Here is an 18248-nt window from a genome sequence, read left to right on the forward strand (position 1 = left end):
GCCTGAGCTATTTTAATCTGTTTCTTGAGATACTTAGCTTAGGCATTTACTTGGCACTGCACAGTGTAGACATACCTTGAAGCAACTATTGTCTAACGGAAAGTGAGCATCTGAAAAGAATACTTTGAGCTGTATATGTAAGTGAACAGTTTTGTTTGCTCTTGAAATTGATGTTTTATTAAACATAGTGAATTCAATCCTTGAGGTAAAGCTAATCCATAGAAAAGTAAAACTTGTTAAAAGGGAACAATCTTGTTTTATCTTTCCCAAGAGAAGGAAATTGATATGTCTGAGGCAAACCACTCCACAGTGTAGGCCACAGGTTCTTTTCTTTGTAATCTGTGGTATATGGGTGTAAGAAAAAAAAAAAAAAAATCCCAATGAAATTGAGTTAATTAAAGAAAACTGCAAATTCCATTATGGAAAAGAGGCAAAAAAAGCCAAATATAAAACCCTCTAAAACAATATTTTCCTAAAAAACCAAAACAAACCCCCAGATTCCTGTGCATCACTGCAGTAATATTTTTAAACCAAAAATGTGACAGAGTACTTGTTGCTCTTTTTTGGATGGTCAGTTCTTTGTTCAATAGAAAAACTTGTTTGGTTTATTCCTGTTTATAGTTAGGGTTACCAGTGATCTTTCAAAATGTCTCCCACTTTACATTATTTGTGTGAAATAAATTGCTTAGAAAATAAGAGACTTTGCGCCTACTACAGCCGATATTGAGAGCAATGCTAAATGACTTATTAAACTTATGTTTATAATAGCTTGGCTTTTGTGACTTGCTGTATGAATATGCTCTTTCTGTGAACACCAAAAGGATCTGAAACTGCAGGTGGTAGACTATAATTTCGTGCTTGGTGAAGAATGGTTCTCTTTTAGAGTAATCTAAAAGTAAAAATGTTCCTTGTCTGGTATTTTTTCTTCTTTCTTCAGAAATTGAATTCACATTAGTGAACAGTAGAGGTAGAACATGAGAGATTATTAGATTCTAACTCATTATCCAGTAATACATAATCAAATGGCAGTTGTGAAAATATGAAACAGAACTTTGAATCTGCCAGGAGGGGAAGGAGATGAAGTAAATCTAAAGGATGTATCTGCCATTCCCTCATGCTTTCTCTAAATCTTTGCTTATGAGTTCTGAGGATTTGAGGAACAGCTGGTTTTACTGTACAATGAAGTAGTGCTTTTTCCGTTGCCGGAATCTGTGAAAAAAAGGTAGTTTATGATACTGCAAATTCACTAGTTTATTTACCAAAACACGGTTCGCTGGAGTGTGCATTGTGTTACCCCATTGCAATTGTCTTATTTCTGTTAGTTTTTTCCAATCACTCCTTCATTAAAATTTCCATCTTCTGTTTCTGTTTTATTATTTCGGGGAGCAAGTGTGCCATGTGTTGTTTGTAAACAGTTACAGGCAATTACCAGAATATAAAAGATCTTGCTTACAAAGGTAATCAGTTTGATTATAAAAGATGTTTGTAAATCATGTTTGTAAAGCATGTTTTGTTGTAAATTTTCTTTTGTCAGTTGATAATTATTTTTCTTAATATGTAATTTGTATCACAGTTAGCTTCCTGAGACCCAATAATAATGAGCTCCCACCCTAAACTGTGGGGATTTTACAATTGGAAACCTTTGAAATGGGGTATTCTTTGGAGATTTTCTTTCAAGTATGATTTAAAGTATATAAGATGTGGTGCTGGTTAGCAGCTCTTTCTTCTTTTTATCGTGGCTCTTTCCAACCTGTCCTGCTACGGTGGCTGGGAAAGAGCTATTCTAAAACCAGTCTTCCTAGGCTAAGTGAACAGATAGTTTGTGATGCTAAAAAAAAAAATCACAATCATGCAGGGTTTGTATATGCTTTCTTTTAATGTAGAAGTTCTCTGAGAATATATATATATATGTGTGTATGCTTCCTCTGTTTACCTCCTAGAGGCTGGTCTGAATGCCTGCCTCCAGCAGATGTAGCCATACTTCGGGAGACTGCGGGACACGTGCCACAAGATCAGGGCAGATGTGAAGGAAATTTGCAGTTCTAGAAGCAGGCCCAGAGCTCTCCCCACCTGCAACATCTGCTTTGGCAAGCTCTCACTCATATCATGTAAATCTACACTTTCTGTTAACATTCAGCTACTTTATTTGTTTTAGTAATGGCAGTAGTCGTTGGATGCTTTTGTATAGTGCTTCTAGTGAAAGCAGGTTGCTGGCAGCTGAATCAATCTTAGTTATTTGAACTTTGTTTTTTAAGAAATGCAACTCTGCCTATGGTACAGAAGGGAAGTGAGGCATTGTTTTCCTAGGGTATGTGTTCTGCCTGGTATCCCACTCCTTTCTAAAAGTTCCGATTAGTACGATGAACTTCATACAAGAAAATATAAATATGTACGTAAAGTAAGATGGGCACTGAGAGAAGATGAAGGTTTTGTTGGGAATATAGTTGACGTACCTGGAGACACCTTGGAATTTCCCAGTTCAGAACTATGTCTTGAAATGCTGTTACAATTATGGAATATCATCCATACTAACAGGATTTATAAACAACATCATCATCAGTATTACAATACCAAAAGCACTCTCTTTATATAGTTTAATTTTCTACTAGGTTTGAAGAAACCAGCTAGGGTACAAATGAGTTTTATGAGGTTTTTTATCTGTTGGAAAGTCCTTTGGAATAGTTATCAATAGGCTTTTGGATTTTAATATTTTAATTAACATGTGTAACTAAGTAGTGATCATTCTAAATGTAACTGGATTTTTATTTCCCAAAAGCAGTGGTGTGTATCTTTGTCTTTTAAGTCCAAATCCTTCTGTCTCATATGTGTAATGGATATGTCTGTATGAAGAAGGGGAACTGAAGATGAATATTGCTTGACTAGACTATCTTTCCCATTTTAAATTTGGCCTGATTGACAGAATTTTGGTTGGATCTGTTGGTTTTCAGCAGCAGCTGCTCAGTACTCTTCTTGTGTATTTGCAGGCCTCTGGGAACCTGTAATGCTTAGTGCACTGTTGCACGGAGCTGTAGTGTGATACAGGTTTTCACTATCAGTGTCAGCTCTTAAAATGTCACTTTTGCCATTTTTCTGTTTCTTGATCCTCGCAAAAAACCTCTGTCACCTGCTGGCCTTCCTTCCGCTCTCCTCCCCCCTCCATACACTTTATTTATTCTTAATGCCTCCGTAGATGACTTACCCATCTGTTGTGAATTCTGCAATTAATTCTTAATTAAATGGAATGAAATAATGTGTCTTAAGGAACACTGGAGCAGATTTTCATCTACAAAAATGGGAGGGAAAAAGTATCTAAAGGCGTCGACAAAGGCTGTTCTACTTGAGTTTAGTGTTAAAGTGTTTTTCTTAGCAAATGCCACATAAGAGCTTTGGGTGGAGTTTTGAGTTTGCTGCCTCTTACTAGTAACAAGGGATTTACTTGTCTTTGCCTCTGAATTATATTTGATTCTTGCTGACAGAACCTTCAGCCTCTAAACCTCTGACTGAATTGCCTCATCATTACAAAAATAATCCTAATTTTCTTCTTTAGCCTTTTGTGTTATGAAGGGAACTTGACCTCCTTTTCCCCCTAACAGTATCTTTATATGACACACATAGGAACAATTAGAAACATATTTTAGGTATATCGGAGCTGGGAAGGGTTGGGAATACAGCCAGTGGTCAGAATTTACTTTGTGGTGTTGCTCTTTTTATTTGTGTGTGTGTGTTGTTTTTTAGCAGTGTTCTCCAGGGTATGTCTGATGCTGTGTGACACTTTCTTGGCTTTTACATCAGCAGCCTGGTGAACAAGAATGTTGTCTATTATCCAAAAAGTACTGATCCTCAAGAACAGCAAATGCAGAATTCTAAGCATCATGAGATTAAAGAAGTTTTTGCATCTCTGGCTATTTGGTTTAGGCAATCTCAATATTAAGCTCCTGAAATTATAGGGGTTGTGGATTGGGGTTTTTTTATGTCTTTGGATGGACTAACCACTTATCTCCAGACTTTAAAGATTAAGGTGGTAAACACTTGGGGTTTTGTTTCAGTGTGACCCTTCAGCTGGCACAGAACTTATTTTTTGCTAAGATTTTACCAGAGCCCAAATAATTTAACACTGCTTGTCTTGGAAATACTTTCAAGTGATGGTTGTAGACAACTAGTTGGTAGGAAGACCATATTGAAATCTAGGGCTATCACAGTCCTCCTTATTGTCAAATATCACGGTCCTCTTGTCAAATATCAAAGTGGCTCAGAAGGAAAGGGTTTTTTTTTGTTTGGTTGGTTTTTAACTTAAGCAAAACAGAAGAAGAGTTAATTTAACAGTCGTCAATTACAAATGCATTGGTGTGAGAGAAAACTATGAGGTTAAGTTCAACTATAACTGCCTTTCCAGAGGCTTTTTGAATACTCTGGGAAGAAGGATTGATTTTGCAAAAGAAAATACCTTCTGCCACACCTGTCATTATAGGCTGATGCCTTATTCCAAGCAGCAAAACTGAGTAACTTTCCTGATTTTTTTTTTTTTTTTTTTTTTTTTTTTTTTTTTTTTTCCTCTTGGGTAATCTTTCCTGTTTCCTTTTGTGGCTGGTAAAGAATTCTGAATATTTTCAACTAAGCGCCTGGTGCTGACAGTGACCTTTTATTTGAATAAGAACTCATTTGGTTTATGTGTGTTTTATTTACTGTGAAGGAAACCTTTTCCCAACAGGTCATAGACAAGTCCAACTGTAAGATGCATCAAACACTGAATGAAGGAATGTTCTACTTTTCTCCTACTTGGAATACATATTTCATAAGGATGTGATGTATCTCAGCTTGCTTAATCTGCTGTATTTGCTCAAGGAATTTAGCTAAAATCTGCTGAGAAAGGGAAGAGTTTGTATTCAGCTATGGTTTCTTGCATACTCAGTTTCGTCGACTAGATTCCAATTGTAGGTCTCAGTACAACTCCTCTGAACAGGGCAGTATGGTTTTAAGTGATACCTTCAAGGATATTCATTCATCCTGGAAACTTGTCAGGTTAATGATTCTTTAATGTTTTAGTAGGGAAACCATTGTAGGAGATCTTGTGGTATGGCATTATTTGTGTTATGAAGACTAATGCATATCACTGCTCTGAGCATCAGAGTGTTAATTCTTGCTTCCATGGCTTTCCTATGTAAAATGTTGACTATTTAGATGAAGATATGCAAACCAGTATAGTATTTTTCCATGAATGAAGAGGGAGATAGCACATCCATTCATCATGAGATGGAGTCAGCTTCTGAAATTAATATTCAAGATGAGGTATTACTGTTCTGTCAATTCCCTGTGAAGGTAGGACAACAGATAATCTTTAAAAGACCTTGTTGCAAGTAATTCCTTTTCACTGTGACTTTTTTTGTGGACCACATTAAGTAAAAGGATCAGCAAATGTAAAATCTTATATTTTGGAGAAGATAGAGGGTCATGCTTCTGGAACGGGTATGTTTGTAATTGTGAGAGGTTCTGTGTGTTAAGGAAATTCAAGCAGATGTCCATAGCCAGACCATTATCTGTGGCTATCTGCTGAAACAAGGTCACATATACATTGCTAGATATACCAAAGTTTTAATTTGCCTTAAAAGTTTTGTTCTTTTACTGTTTATACTAAAATGTAGCTGCTTCCTTTAAATGGACACGTGTAAGATTTGTGCTTGGTTGCTCAGCCTATCACAGTTATTGAGGTCTCTTGTGCAGCCTAGCCAGAGTAATTTGGGAAAGAAAGAAAAAAAGACTGTGAATACTGTCACTTTGTATCGCTTCTAGACCAGTAAGATTAAAAACACCTCTAGTGGAGTTCAGTAATCTAGGAAAAGTACTTAATACTGCTTTTAGGGACATTTACCGTTAAATCAGGCTTTTATTTTAATGTTAAAGAATATTATACTTTCCCTAAGTATTTCCAAATGGCCCATTGTGCTAAAAGTAAAAATTGTAGGGTATTTGCAGGATCAGAACTTTTTGTGTCTGTTGAAAAGCTAACAAAGTTATTTTGATGGTATTTGAGAAATGTGTCTCAGACTGTGACCTATGATACTTTGAAAGAATCTTCCATTAAATATTAACCGATGTTGCAGAGATATTTTTGAACCTGCAAAGGATTTTTTTGTTTTGCTTTTTTTGTATGCTTCCTAGAATTGGCATGATACATGATGTAAGCCTTAGAAATGACTTGGAAGTAGATACTTTCATATCTATAGCTGTTAAATTAATCCACAGACAGTAAAACACCATGCTGATGGGCACTCCTGTTTTGCTGTTCTTGCCTGCTAAAAAAAAAAAACGCATCTTTGAAAAAATTATATTCTCTTGTTGTTTGTGTTGCACTGAAGCTCCAATCTTTCATATTCTCAAACTGATTTTACTCCCAGTGAGGGTGGTGGTGCTTTTCTGTTCTTGCTAAGCCTTACCTAGATGTAATTAAAAAAGAAGTAGTACAGACTATTAAATCAAAACATTTTCCAGCTCTGGTCCTGTTGTCCAGCATGCTGCATTCCCTTTTGTGTAGCATCATTGGCCTGTTTTATAAATATCATCTCTTTTCCATCATCAGTCTTTCAATGAAATGTGAAGTAGTATTATACCAGAAGAAAACCCAGTGAGTTCATTCTTCGTAGATGAAGCAAGATTTGAACTAATCTGTTTTGTAACTTGCTTTCCAGTCAGCTCTGTACACATCTGATAGTAGCTGTATGTAAATTGTATCTGTAGATCATTTTGCATAGTGTCTCACAAGACCTTTCTGAAGTAAAGATAGGACGTTGTTGCTTCCCTTTTATTTGCAAAGACAGTTATCTAATTTCTGTAATGATACTGAAAAAAATGTAATGTATTGTTGAATCAATGTAGGCTGTTAATTGCATCTGTGTTAGATTCTAGGTGTGCATAAGTGGTTTGCTTATGTTTTCTAGTATTTTTGTCGAAACTTCATTTAAGTTAATTGTTCTGTAGTTCTGTGGTTGCTTCTTTTTGATTAAGCTACATGTGGGCAGAAATTTGATTAAATAGTAAAGGTAGCTCACTAAATAAAAACAGTCTGAAGTTTTCTGGACGTGGTTTCTTTAACTTGCAAGTGTAAAGAGAAGAGAGTGTAGAGCCAGCGTCTGAGAAAAATGGCTCACTGAAGCATTTCGAGTATGTTAATGACAATTAACATTGCCCTGTTTGCTGTGATGCCTCTTCTGTGGTAAAACAGAACTGCAGGAGTTAGTTGTGTTTCTGATAAGGTAGGATCAGAATTTTTTTACCTTCTGGCCTATTCATCTTTTATCTTTTGGCTGTGTGTATGGCCCAGTAAACATATCTTGTTTCATTACATCGTCAGCAGTTTGAATTAGAGCTCTACCAGTCATCTGATATATAAGCTTAGTCAAGTTATTTTACCTTTGTGTAGCTTCGTTTCAGTCTGTTCTCTAGAGCTGGCCAGTCTAGCTTTGAGCTTTAAGTGGCTTGCAACAAGCCTAGCTCTTGAACTGAGGCTATAAAGATATAAGTCTTGCAAGAAGACTTCTGGGTTATCGGGATCCCTAGATATGGATAGCAATGAACTGCTGAGGGCTTCCGGTATTTCTGCTACTGGGGCCTGTCGTATGCTTGCAAGCTCACAGTGGTGGCAGCTCCAGGGACCATTCCTGTCAGTGAAACATTGTTGCTGTTTCTCCTTTTGCAGCTGAGATTTTTAGTTCTTTTTTATGCAAAGATTTTGGTACATGATTTAAAAGGTGGTGAAAAAGCTGGTAATTTCTGACCTAGGTACTGAACAGTTTTTCAGTGACTTTTGTGTTCATAAAATACTCACTCATCAGTGTGAGACCCAGCTGCTGTTATGGTGCTCCAGATAAACATGAGTTATGAAATAGTCACAGATCGTGAATGTACATGCTCAGTTGTCACGGCCTCAAATACCTGATTCTGAAACTTGCTCACCTGGAGGCTTATTGTGAGACTTTCCACAAGGGAAAATGAAAGGTTAGTGTAGGTAAAAATGGCTGAACATTGGTGTATTAAAACTAAGATTCATCTCGATGGCAGGGATAAGAGAGCATGTAACCATGTTACTGTGGTGTAGATGGAGACTTGTGACCTGCAAAATTATATACAAAGTAGAGAATTTGGTGGCTATGACTAATTCATATAGAATCATATATTATTCTAATAACACTCTTGAACCAATTGTGTATATATTTTCTGTGTCAAAATGGGAAAAAAAGATAGTTGGCACGGATACTAAAGTTTCTTATGCTATTATGAGAACTGCTGGTCAGAAGAGAATGGGCCTCCTGCATCTTTCCCATCTTTTCTTCTTTTCCAGAATCCTAGGGATGAGTATTTCTAGTATTCTCGACATCTGTACTATGTCAGTCATTTGTACCCTGTAGAATAATGTCAGCATTTGCCACCATCTGTAACTGCTTAGCACATTCTTTTCTTATCTTTGTTTTCAGCTGTACATCCTTGACCCCTGGACCTAGCTGTGATCGGTTTAAGCTACATATCCCTTATGCTGGAGAAACACTCAAATGTAAGTTAAAAACTATTACTATTGCATCTTGGCCTTTCTTTCAGTGTTCTACATCATACTAAGTTTTCCAGTGTGTCTAACTTACGAGTTTTGAGATACCTGTGTTTGTTATTTTTTCTTAAAGCTTCAGCTCTAAGAATATGCAACTGTAGGAACATCTAATTTTTAACATAAGTTTACAGCCTTCCTTGGTATTACAAAGTTGAAAACATGAATCCTGAAAGCCAAAAGTCACCTCCCAGTATTTCTAAGAAAATGTTATGACTAAGACAATCTCATGACCATTTTTAGACTCACTTATGATTTGTATATGCTTTGCGTTGTTTCCTTCTCTTTTATGAAGAATTCTTTATTAAGCTCCAATAAAAGAAGATGGTCTGTTATTTTATTAGGTGCCTCTAAACAGTAACTGCTATAATTGACCAAATTAGAGAAATATGACTTTGTTTTTTCTGGTTTAATGGTGTGGTTAAATCCTCCTTACTCTTGGAGGATCTGTAGATAGCTGGCTCATTTGTCCACCCTTCTCTTAGTCTGTTTTGTTTCAAAGGATGAGAATAAAATTTGCTTTTCTATGTTTTTAGAAGGTAAAAACCCCAGTTTTCTAAATACTGGAGTTGCTGAAAAATGCTAAAGTTGTGTTGTTTTCATCTCTTAACAACTGAAATATGAGAAGGGATGAAGAATTTCAGATAAAGTAAAATTTAAAGTTTGGCGATTTTAGATTTAGGGCATCTAAACCACATCTGGAATACTGTGCCCAGTTCTGGTCTACCTAGTGCCAGAAAGGCATAGACATAATAGAATGAGCCCAGCAAAAGGCCACAACAATGGCTGGGAGAGTTGAATCTGTGTTGTACAAGGAGAGGCCAAGAGCGTTGGGGCAAATCTTATCCATGTGTATAAATACCTCGTGGGGGGAAATGGAGAAGATGGAGCCAGGCTCTTCTCAGTGGTGGTCACTGAAGGGAAATGGTCAGAAATTGAAATACAGAAAATTCCATTTAAATGTAATAAAAACTCCTTATTTTGCAAGGATGGTCAATGAGTGGAACACAGTGTGTTCAGAGTTTGCATAGCTTGTATTTCTTCATTCTTGGAAATACTCAAAACGCAACTGGATGTAGTCCTTATCAATCTGCTCTTGCTGACCCTGCTCTGAGCTGAGAGATTGGACTAGGCAGTCTCTACAGGTGCTGTCCAAGCTCAGCTACCCTGTGAGTCTGTGAAAATAATGCTATCTGGAGGAGCAAGTACTTAGTGTGAACAGAAATGGTAAACACTTAAAATACTGCTTTGATAGAATCCATTTAGACTGCATCATACATATGCTATAGCTCTCCAAGACATTTAAAATAAGGATGTTGTTGTATTCCTTCTGTGGTAGTTTTTCTTGTCATTATGTAGCGCGCTGAAAGCCTTTCTTTAGGAATAGTAATCAACACAGTTAAACTTCTTATCACTAGAAGTACTTTAAAGCTTCCATTTGGCACCTATAAGGAAAGTTGACTTTCCCAGATAGTGGTCTAGAAGTTTGCTCGTGTGTTCAAGAGAGGAGCTAGGCGCATGTATCAGCCTACTGTGACTATTTTATCTATGCTAAATTATGAAATCATGGCTCAAGAGGTTTACTAATCATTCCCAAAAGATAAAAATTAAATATTAAGTCCTAGCTAGCAATTATTTTAAGAAAAAAGGATGTAGCTATGCATTTATGCAGAACATTTAGTGAGTAACGGCCTTATTTATATGAAGCCAACTACCCTACCGGGTAGAACTTTTGTCTTTATTTAAACTTCTGTTTAAAAAAATGTGATACTTTGTAGCAGACTCAACCTGTTGAGTCTTGATGTGTTCTGCAGCGCCTGGTAGATTCCGCTTGAGACTTGTTTGATGACGATGATCAAGATGCAGTGAAAAGAGGCTTCATTGGGTGATACTGCTTTAGAGAATAGTATTTTTTTTTCTATGGGACAGCAGTAACTCTCTTATTTATCAGCAAACAGGGCCCTACTAGTACATTCTGAGAGCTTTACGTCTTGTATTTAAGTAGAGGCTAGAATTGTTCCTGATTCATAAAGGAAAATTAGTAGATTAAAATGCCTGTGTGCAAGGACATAGAAATATAGACTATATTAATATACTAAATGACTGTAGTCCAGTTAGAATACCTAGAAATACGATCATGGACTATGCTGTAAATATAAATATTGAGAAATCAGCTGCTTACCCCCCTTCCCCAGTTCTTTTATTTTGTATATCACATAAGCAATTAAATAAAACAACTATAATGCTACTGCTCTCCTCCATCCCTTGCAAAACCCAAACCACACATTCTAACCATGCTATATATTTTAACATGATCAAGTGAAAGTTGTGTAAACAAGTGTATCTTTTTCCAGAGGTACCTAGTAATAGCAGTGAATTCAAGTAATGATAATACTCCACATTTCAGCATTAAATGTTTTGAAATGCTGTGAATCGTTCAGTCTCACAGCATGTGGAATAAACAGTGATGTGAGCAGATTCAAGAAAGCTTTAATAATTTTGCATTTAGATCTGTAATGATGGCAAGGGAAGGCAGTCATGGTGTGCAACCAGAGATTTGTAGATACTTTGTTGTAGGCTGTTGCTAGATACGTTATCTTTCAAAGGCAGAATATTTCTGCAAAGGAAAGTTGCGAAATCTGCCAGAATAAAAAGATTGCCTGAAAAAGCTCGGGATTGCCAGTGTATGGTCTTTATTATGTGGTACCAAATACAGGCTAAAGTGTGTACTTCCGCTGTGGTTTGTGTTAACATCCTCTTTGCAACAGATCAGATCTTTGCATATCATCAATCATAACCGCTGCCACTGCACAAGTACCCTAGTATGAATCCTAGTGTGTTGAAAACTGTTGGTATGCCACTTTAGGGAAGTATAACTGCATAGTCACAGTCCTTGTTTCTGAAAACCCAGAAAATCCACTGTTTCTTGAAAAAGGAGAAAGTGTACTTGCAGGCAAAGCAGTGGCTGACTACCTGTAGTGTAAAATAATTGTTTTGTTAGCTTTGGTAAGATCTTGTAAACTTCTTGTGAGTTAACAATGGCTTGTTCATAATTTTAATACATTTTCTGAAGACCCAGTTAGGTATTTGATGGGGGGGGGTTTCAGATGTCATGTTCCACCTTACTCTTGCATGTATTCCGAGCTGCTGGAATGTTACATTGAACAGTTACTCAGCTCCACTCAGGAAGCTTGGAGATACCCACGGTTTTATACGAGAGAAAAAATTATGTCAGTGTTGCAGATATATTAGTTTGTCCTTCCAGTTGCCTTCCATCACACTTCAGAAATTTGCAAGTGATGCTTTCAGAGAGACACTTTTACTTTATTTTCTTCTCTAAGGGAAACCACAAGTTTTGTGTTTTCATGGCCAGAATGGTTAGAAAAGTTGAGCCTACTCTTGCTAGACTGTCAGTTGAAATCTGAGGCAGACATATTGTTTTATTAGTTCATCCATGCTGTTGTGTTAAACTTACTGCTTTTCTTTATATTTGCGTTTTTCAAAGCTCTTAATAGGAGTTTTGAGTCCAAGATGACTGTCTGTAATATCCAGTAAGAGATTGAATCTGTGTTCCAAGGATAAAACTTACTGTAAGTGGCATGCAGAGCTGTCATTTATTGCTAACTGGACAACTATATCTGCTGAGTAAAGTTTGGTATTCTTTCTGGAGAAGTATTTGTGTTTTTTAAGGTGAAGTGTTTTGTAACTCTTGCAGGTATTTTGGTTTTCCTTGCTAAACCATCAAGGCAGATGTCACAGTGGAAACTGTCGGGATAAGCAGAGTTCTAAGCTGTAATGGTCTTTATTGAATAATATTAATAATTAAAATACACCATTAAGAATCTATTCCTTGGCCTTTGCAATTTTCTTCTATTGAACCCTGGAATCTCTTGATTTTGGTTTTCCTTTTTCACTCAAGCTTTCACTACTTCTTGCTACTAAAAGAGCCTGACTCTTGGTGTTGTTTTGTTTTAGTGTAGTTTTTTTTTCGCCTGTGCTCTTCAGATTTTCTTTTTCAGGCACTGATGCCTCCTTCCCTCTCTGTCTTTGAGTGCTGTCATCTGGAATTTCACAGTGATTAAACAATGTGTTGCCCTTGCAGTGCTACTGTTCTCTGTAGCCTCTTGAACTCTAGTATTTTAATCTTCTGTCTGATTTTCACTGTCTTTATGTGAGTGGATTACAGCTCTGGGTTCTACTGCTACCACTTTGGTTTCCTTGATCCCAAAGAACATTTATTTTGTCTCGTTTGAAGCTTAGATTTTCCTTTTTTGCTTCTGATTTCTATTTTTTACTGTCTTACTCATTTTAGTTACAGGTCTTAGAAGAGGAAATCACAGTTTTGCTGCCTAACTAGTCTAAGAATATTGCTCATAATATACTGTACAGAATTTCATCTGCCTTTATTCCTGTGATGGACAGCAACACCACGGCAAAAATAGAATTACTCCTGTATCTTCTCCCAGTAGTAGTTTTGTATTTACCAAAGTTGTATTGTCATTCCAGGAACTCTATCTTTCTCGCCAACCAATTAGTAATGGGCTCTATAGATAGTCTATTACTGTATTTCACTTCAAGCCTTTAGAGCAAAAATCTTTACAGTCGGATCCAGTGACAAGTCACCAGGTCTGCATTTAGTTCATTTAAATCCTGTCATACTGCTGACTACGGTGACTTGGTATCTTGGTTGCAGATTGTAGTGAATAACTGATTACTTTTGTACCTGTAAAGACAGTTAACAATGTCTGGTTTAGGTAAGAATTAAGAATTATTTTATAGAGGGGATTGATCAGTAGTTTTTGTCTATAATTTGTATGGCTATTAGAAGAGATACGTTAGCATTCTGAATAGATGAATAATGTAAGTCTACTTACTGTCTTTTCCTTTTTAATATTAAACAAGAGCAGTTTCTTTATTTTCACAAAACTGATTCTACACATAGGATTGCCACTTGCTTCAATGCTTTTCCCTGTAATCTGTGAGTGCATTTCATGATCAGGTATCATTCAGATTTTTTATTTGTTTCTTAAAAGCCAAATGGCTTGATCTCCTTCATATGATGAATTTCATTCAGATTGGTCTTATTCCAGGCTGCAGTGGACACACAAGTTTATTCTACATACTTAGTGCTGACTTAGATGTTCTTGGTGTCAGTAAAAGCTGAAGAATATAGATACTCTCTTAAAAGTAGAGTTTAGGAAGTTAACTGGTACATTGTTTCCTAATTTTGCTGCCTTCATGTAAACAGGGATGTTGATGCAATGGCACTCCATCTGTCAGTACTACCAAATATAAAGTGTGGTTAACAAAAAGAAAGAATATCCCAAAAAGGAAGTTATCAGGAGAGGAAAAACTGTATATAGGATAGGCCAGTGGAAAGCAATTGTAAGGATTTAAGAAACTTGTCCGTTTGAGCGTTACACCTCTCTTGCTTGTAGTCAATCCTTACCACTTTGTTAGACTTGCTTGCGCATTTTGATAGATGAGAGAAGAACGTGTGTGTCTGTGTGTGTGTGTGTTAAAAAAAATGATAGATTTAAATATGAGGGTTTATTTTTTTGTCCATTGGGAGCATATTATCTTTTCTTTTGAAATCCTGTTAAGTAAAATATTTCAAAATTTAATGCTGCTTGCCTAAGGAGAAAAAAGAAAGAGAAAGTAATATTTTTGGATAATGAAAAAAGAAAGATCTACCATACATCCCTTTTCTTCTAAATTTATCTTTGACCCCATGGCTTTAACTTTATTAAAGTAATTTTAAATTCTGTGGTAGTATTTAATTGGGAATGTAATTCCACTGAAGTAATTATTGGCTAGTATATCTATAGAAATGAGATAAATATGATCCAAGTGTGAAGGTTTTGCTTGCCTTGTTCTTATAGTGGGATGGTCATGGTCAGTAGCTCTGAGAATGCCACTGTCAGGGGAATAAGGGCAAACAGTCGAAACATGAGGAACTGCATACTCATGTGTTGGAGATGCAAGGGAAAAGGGTATTTGTTTCATTTAGGTGAGAAGGGGAAAGAGTGCAGGGGGTTTTGGTGGTTTTGCTTTCCAAATTAAAATGGTAACCATTCTCAGACTCGTAAGCACAATAATTTTGCAAATGGCTTTACTGGTTGAAAATTTTATTGTTTCACCCCAACACAGTTATATTGAAAGAGGGTAAACCACTGGTAAACTGTGAAAATGTTAAAGTAATTGCTAAGGAAAAAAAAAGTGTATTTCTACTAAGTCAGGACAAACTGGTAGCTTGTGATTCAAAAAATTTAACACCTTATATTTTGTAAGCCTAATGCAGAGACTAGTGTTAATGTTAATGTGAAGTAAAACCAGATTTGCTGTTGCTTTGGCCATTGTTTTTGTTTAAATACCTTGTATTTGACTGTAAAGAAGCATTTTTTTAATTTATGTGTCATACATAAATTTGCCAAGCAAACTGTTAACTGCAGTTTTAATTTCTCTGGTTTGTGTTGTTTAACAAGAACAAAATTCAAATTTAGGATTGTTTCCCTTAGTCTTTAGTCTGATTTTTTAATGGTGTATTTTTATGGAGAATATATAACTTATGAAAATAGCTCATGCTCATAGTTGTGAATAGAGCAAACTCATTCCTTAGTACCCAAGCTTTTGAGAGTCAGAGGTGTTACTTCTTCTGTCCTGATATGGTAAAATAAGCAAGGCATAGGAGAAACTAAATGGAAGGGGAGAGTATGGAACAGAAAAGATACAGAGGCCAGGGATCACATGGTTCTTTTTTCTTTCTTTTTGGCAACTAGCTGAATGCCTTTGGATTTGTGGCATAAGTGAGACTTACTAGAATAAGATTTGACCAAGGGGATACTTTTTTCTTTTTCAAGTCTCTGAAAAAAATATTCTAAGGTTAGATCTTCGGTAGTAATATGCTGTATTTAACTGCCAGAATGAAAACTACTAGTGACAGAAAGCACTGGGTTTTTTTCTAACTGTTTACATTGAAGTGGAAATACCACTTTGTTCTGAAGTTTTTTGTCTTTAATGTCACCCAGCCTGTGTGAGGTTTGATTGTAGCAGAATAAATTAAGGTTTACATTTGGATAAAAACCTATGGTACCATAGGAAGGAGAGTATTGTGTTTCTGGTTTAGTTAGAAAATAAGGACAACAGCATGATTTGTTTGGTTCCATGGGGTTGTAAAATGTTTCGAGTATGTCTCAGCACTAGTGTTTTGTGATTGTATGATTAACAGGCACTGAAATAATAGTTTTGCTGATTTTGAAACCTGGAGAACCCTTCAGCCATGTACTGTGTATCGCCTTTTGGAAAATGACTATACTATAGGGAAAAATAATCTTGAGATACACATGGGTTTCAAAATTACTTTTACTAAAGGGACTTGGGAGTTTGGATTTGAGGCATGTTTATCCTGGGCAAGTAGAAGCAATTACAGCAATTATAAGTAATAGTAACAGAAAATAAAATATCACAATGTTAATTTTCACTCTGGATTCTGTTCCTTGTACTGAATAGTTCTGTGATGGCAATAGATCGTGAAAACTTTTTAAACCAAAATATCTGCATAGTTGGTCTCTCACTGTGAATAAGGAGTGATATGCCACTCAGTAGGAGAAGGGGTGTGACAGAAAGTAATGAAGAACAACTGTGGGCATGTGAGAGAGGTAGTAGATTGATTTGGCCACTTGCAACCATGATGCGCCTGACTTCAGTGTGACCATGCATCGCACCTGAGTGGTCAGAGAGGGTCCTGTCCTCAGCTACTGGCCCTGGTTCCACAGGAGTCACTGCATGGATATGCAGCTGACCCGAACCCCAAACTGTAGAAGTTTACCACTTAGCATTTTGAACTAATAATGCCAATTTCAGTTTACTGTTGTACTTCAGCACTGCATATGATGATGTACTGGGGGCTGCTGTGAGTTCTCTTCATGTTGCTGTAGAACTGAAAACACTGGAGGAGAACAAAGTTTGTGCATGCTTGAACATTCACATTGTACCTACTGTCACAGCTTTGCTGAAGTTCACCCATTACTATGGAACTTGCAGAGTTGAATACGGTGTATGGCGGTCTCACTACTCTTAGAAGAGTCTTGAAGCCACCTCATGATGTAAGGTTCTATAACAGTTTTTCACTAATCAAATATGGAGTTATAACATAAAAAATATGCAGTTATTTTGATCCTTCTGTTATTCTAAGCAGCCTTTTGTAATGTCTGTGTAGTTGGAGTGCAGCTCCTGGTGAGCTGAACTGTAGTTATGTGCGCTCTGTTTCATCAACTCTGTTAAAGCAGGAATGCAGAGAATGAAAAGCATGCAACTAGCAACTGCAATACGAAAAGTGTGTGTTAAATGAGTTACTTAACATCACATAAGGACATGGAAAAACCACAGATACAGTTCTTTCCTTCAGAGTAGCACTGGGTTGCCTAAGTCACAGGCCAAGCTTTTTCTTTGTGCTGTGTTCTGAGTTATTCTTAACACACCTTTATCTATGAAGCAAAGGTCAGTCAAAGAATGTATGAAGGTGCCATATCCTTCAACACATAACCTCAGGAGTTGCCTGCTCTGGATGTAGAAATCGGTAAGGTTGTTGTAAGGAGCGATACACAACTTTTTAATTGTAGTAAATATGAAGAAAAGAATTGAGTTACGGTGTCATAGGAACTATCCAGTCTAATAAATGTCAACTTATCTGAATTCTTTGTTGCTGTATTAAGGTTCAGGCAGTCTACTTACTTTCTCTTTCTCTTGCATTTCTTGTTCAAGTTTATGCAGTTTCCTCTAGGATTGGTGCCTGTTTTGTTCTTCTTTTAAATGAAATAAAAGAGTGATTTTTTTGACTGTGTTGGGTATTTTAACTGGCAGACCTCTGTTATTTCCCATGTGCCATACTTATGTGTGCTCCTGACAGTTGTGAAAAGAAGAAGCACGGACAGGATAAACCCACACTGTGCTCTGCTGAGTCCCATGATCAGTGAGTTCATGATTTAGAGTGATACTGTAGAGCATACCTACTGCAGACTGGCTGTTGGCTTCTTGGTGGTGAGCCCTCATCCTCTGCAAATTAATCTTTACAGCATCCTTGCTTCCAGCAAGAGCCAAGATAAGTTTGCAGAATATTAGCAATTAAAACTGTCACGTTGAATGTCTTGTGTAGGTACTGACTTCTTTCTTCTAATGCTTGCTACCTCACAAATATGCTTTATGTAAAAGCTCAGAGTTATGCTGTCATATCTTCATAAAGAGGAAAGAGTGATTGGGATGTAGAGAAATAATGTTAGATACATCTATTTTTTTTTAATTTTTTTTTTTCCTTGAATTATCGGTGTATTTTTAAGAGCTCACGTGCAGATGACCACCTCAACCTATATGAGCTCTGAAGTATGTTTACTAGTGAAATAATACAACCCAAATTTCATTGAACTATCGCATCAGTAATTAACTGTGTATCTTGTGACACTGGCAAGATGAGAACTCAGTGCCAAGCTGTGATGAAGTTTTATGGTTTTAGTTAATTTTAGTCTTTCCATTTAAACACATAATACTGCATTTCTCTTGGCTAGAATTTGGATAGTTGGAATGGTTCCTATTGAACTGTGTGTTCTTCCTTCTAAGAGTTGGGGGTGGCAAGGAGAATAAGGAGTAAGTGCTACTAAGTTTT

The 18248-nt window shown here is 36.6% G+C and overlaps 1 protein-coding gene across 2 annotated transcripts in view; it reads left to right on the forward strand.

The window, feature by feature from the left end:
- Positions 1–18248, forward strand: part of BABAM2 (BRISC and BRCA1 A complex member 2) — a 165075-nt gene that overhangs the window by 11118 nt on the left and 135709 nt on the right. For both annotated transcript variants that reach the window (XM_030499067.1, XM_030499068.1), the window contains one exon: positions 8466–8542. In XM_030499067.1, coding sequence (XP_030354927.1) covers positions 8466–8542 — 77 coding nt within the window. The remainder of the gene's footprint in view (positions 1–8465; positions 8543–18248) is intronic.

The sequence above is a fragment of the Strigops habroptila genome, chromosome 10 (genome assembly GCF_004027225.2).
Source record: "Strigops habroptila isolate Jane chromosome 10, bStrHab1.2.pri, whole genome shotgun sequence".
In the NCBI taxonomy this organism is placed as follows: Eukaryota; Metazoa; Chordata; class Aves; order Psittaciformes; family Psittacidae; genus Strigops; species Strigops habroptila.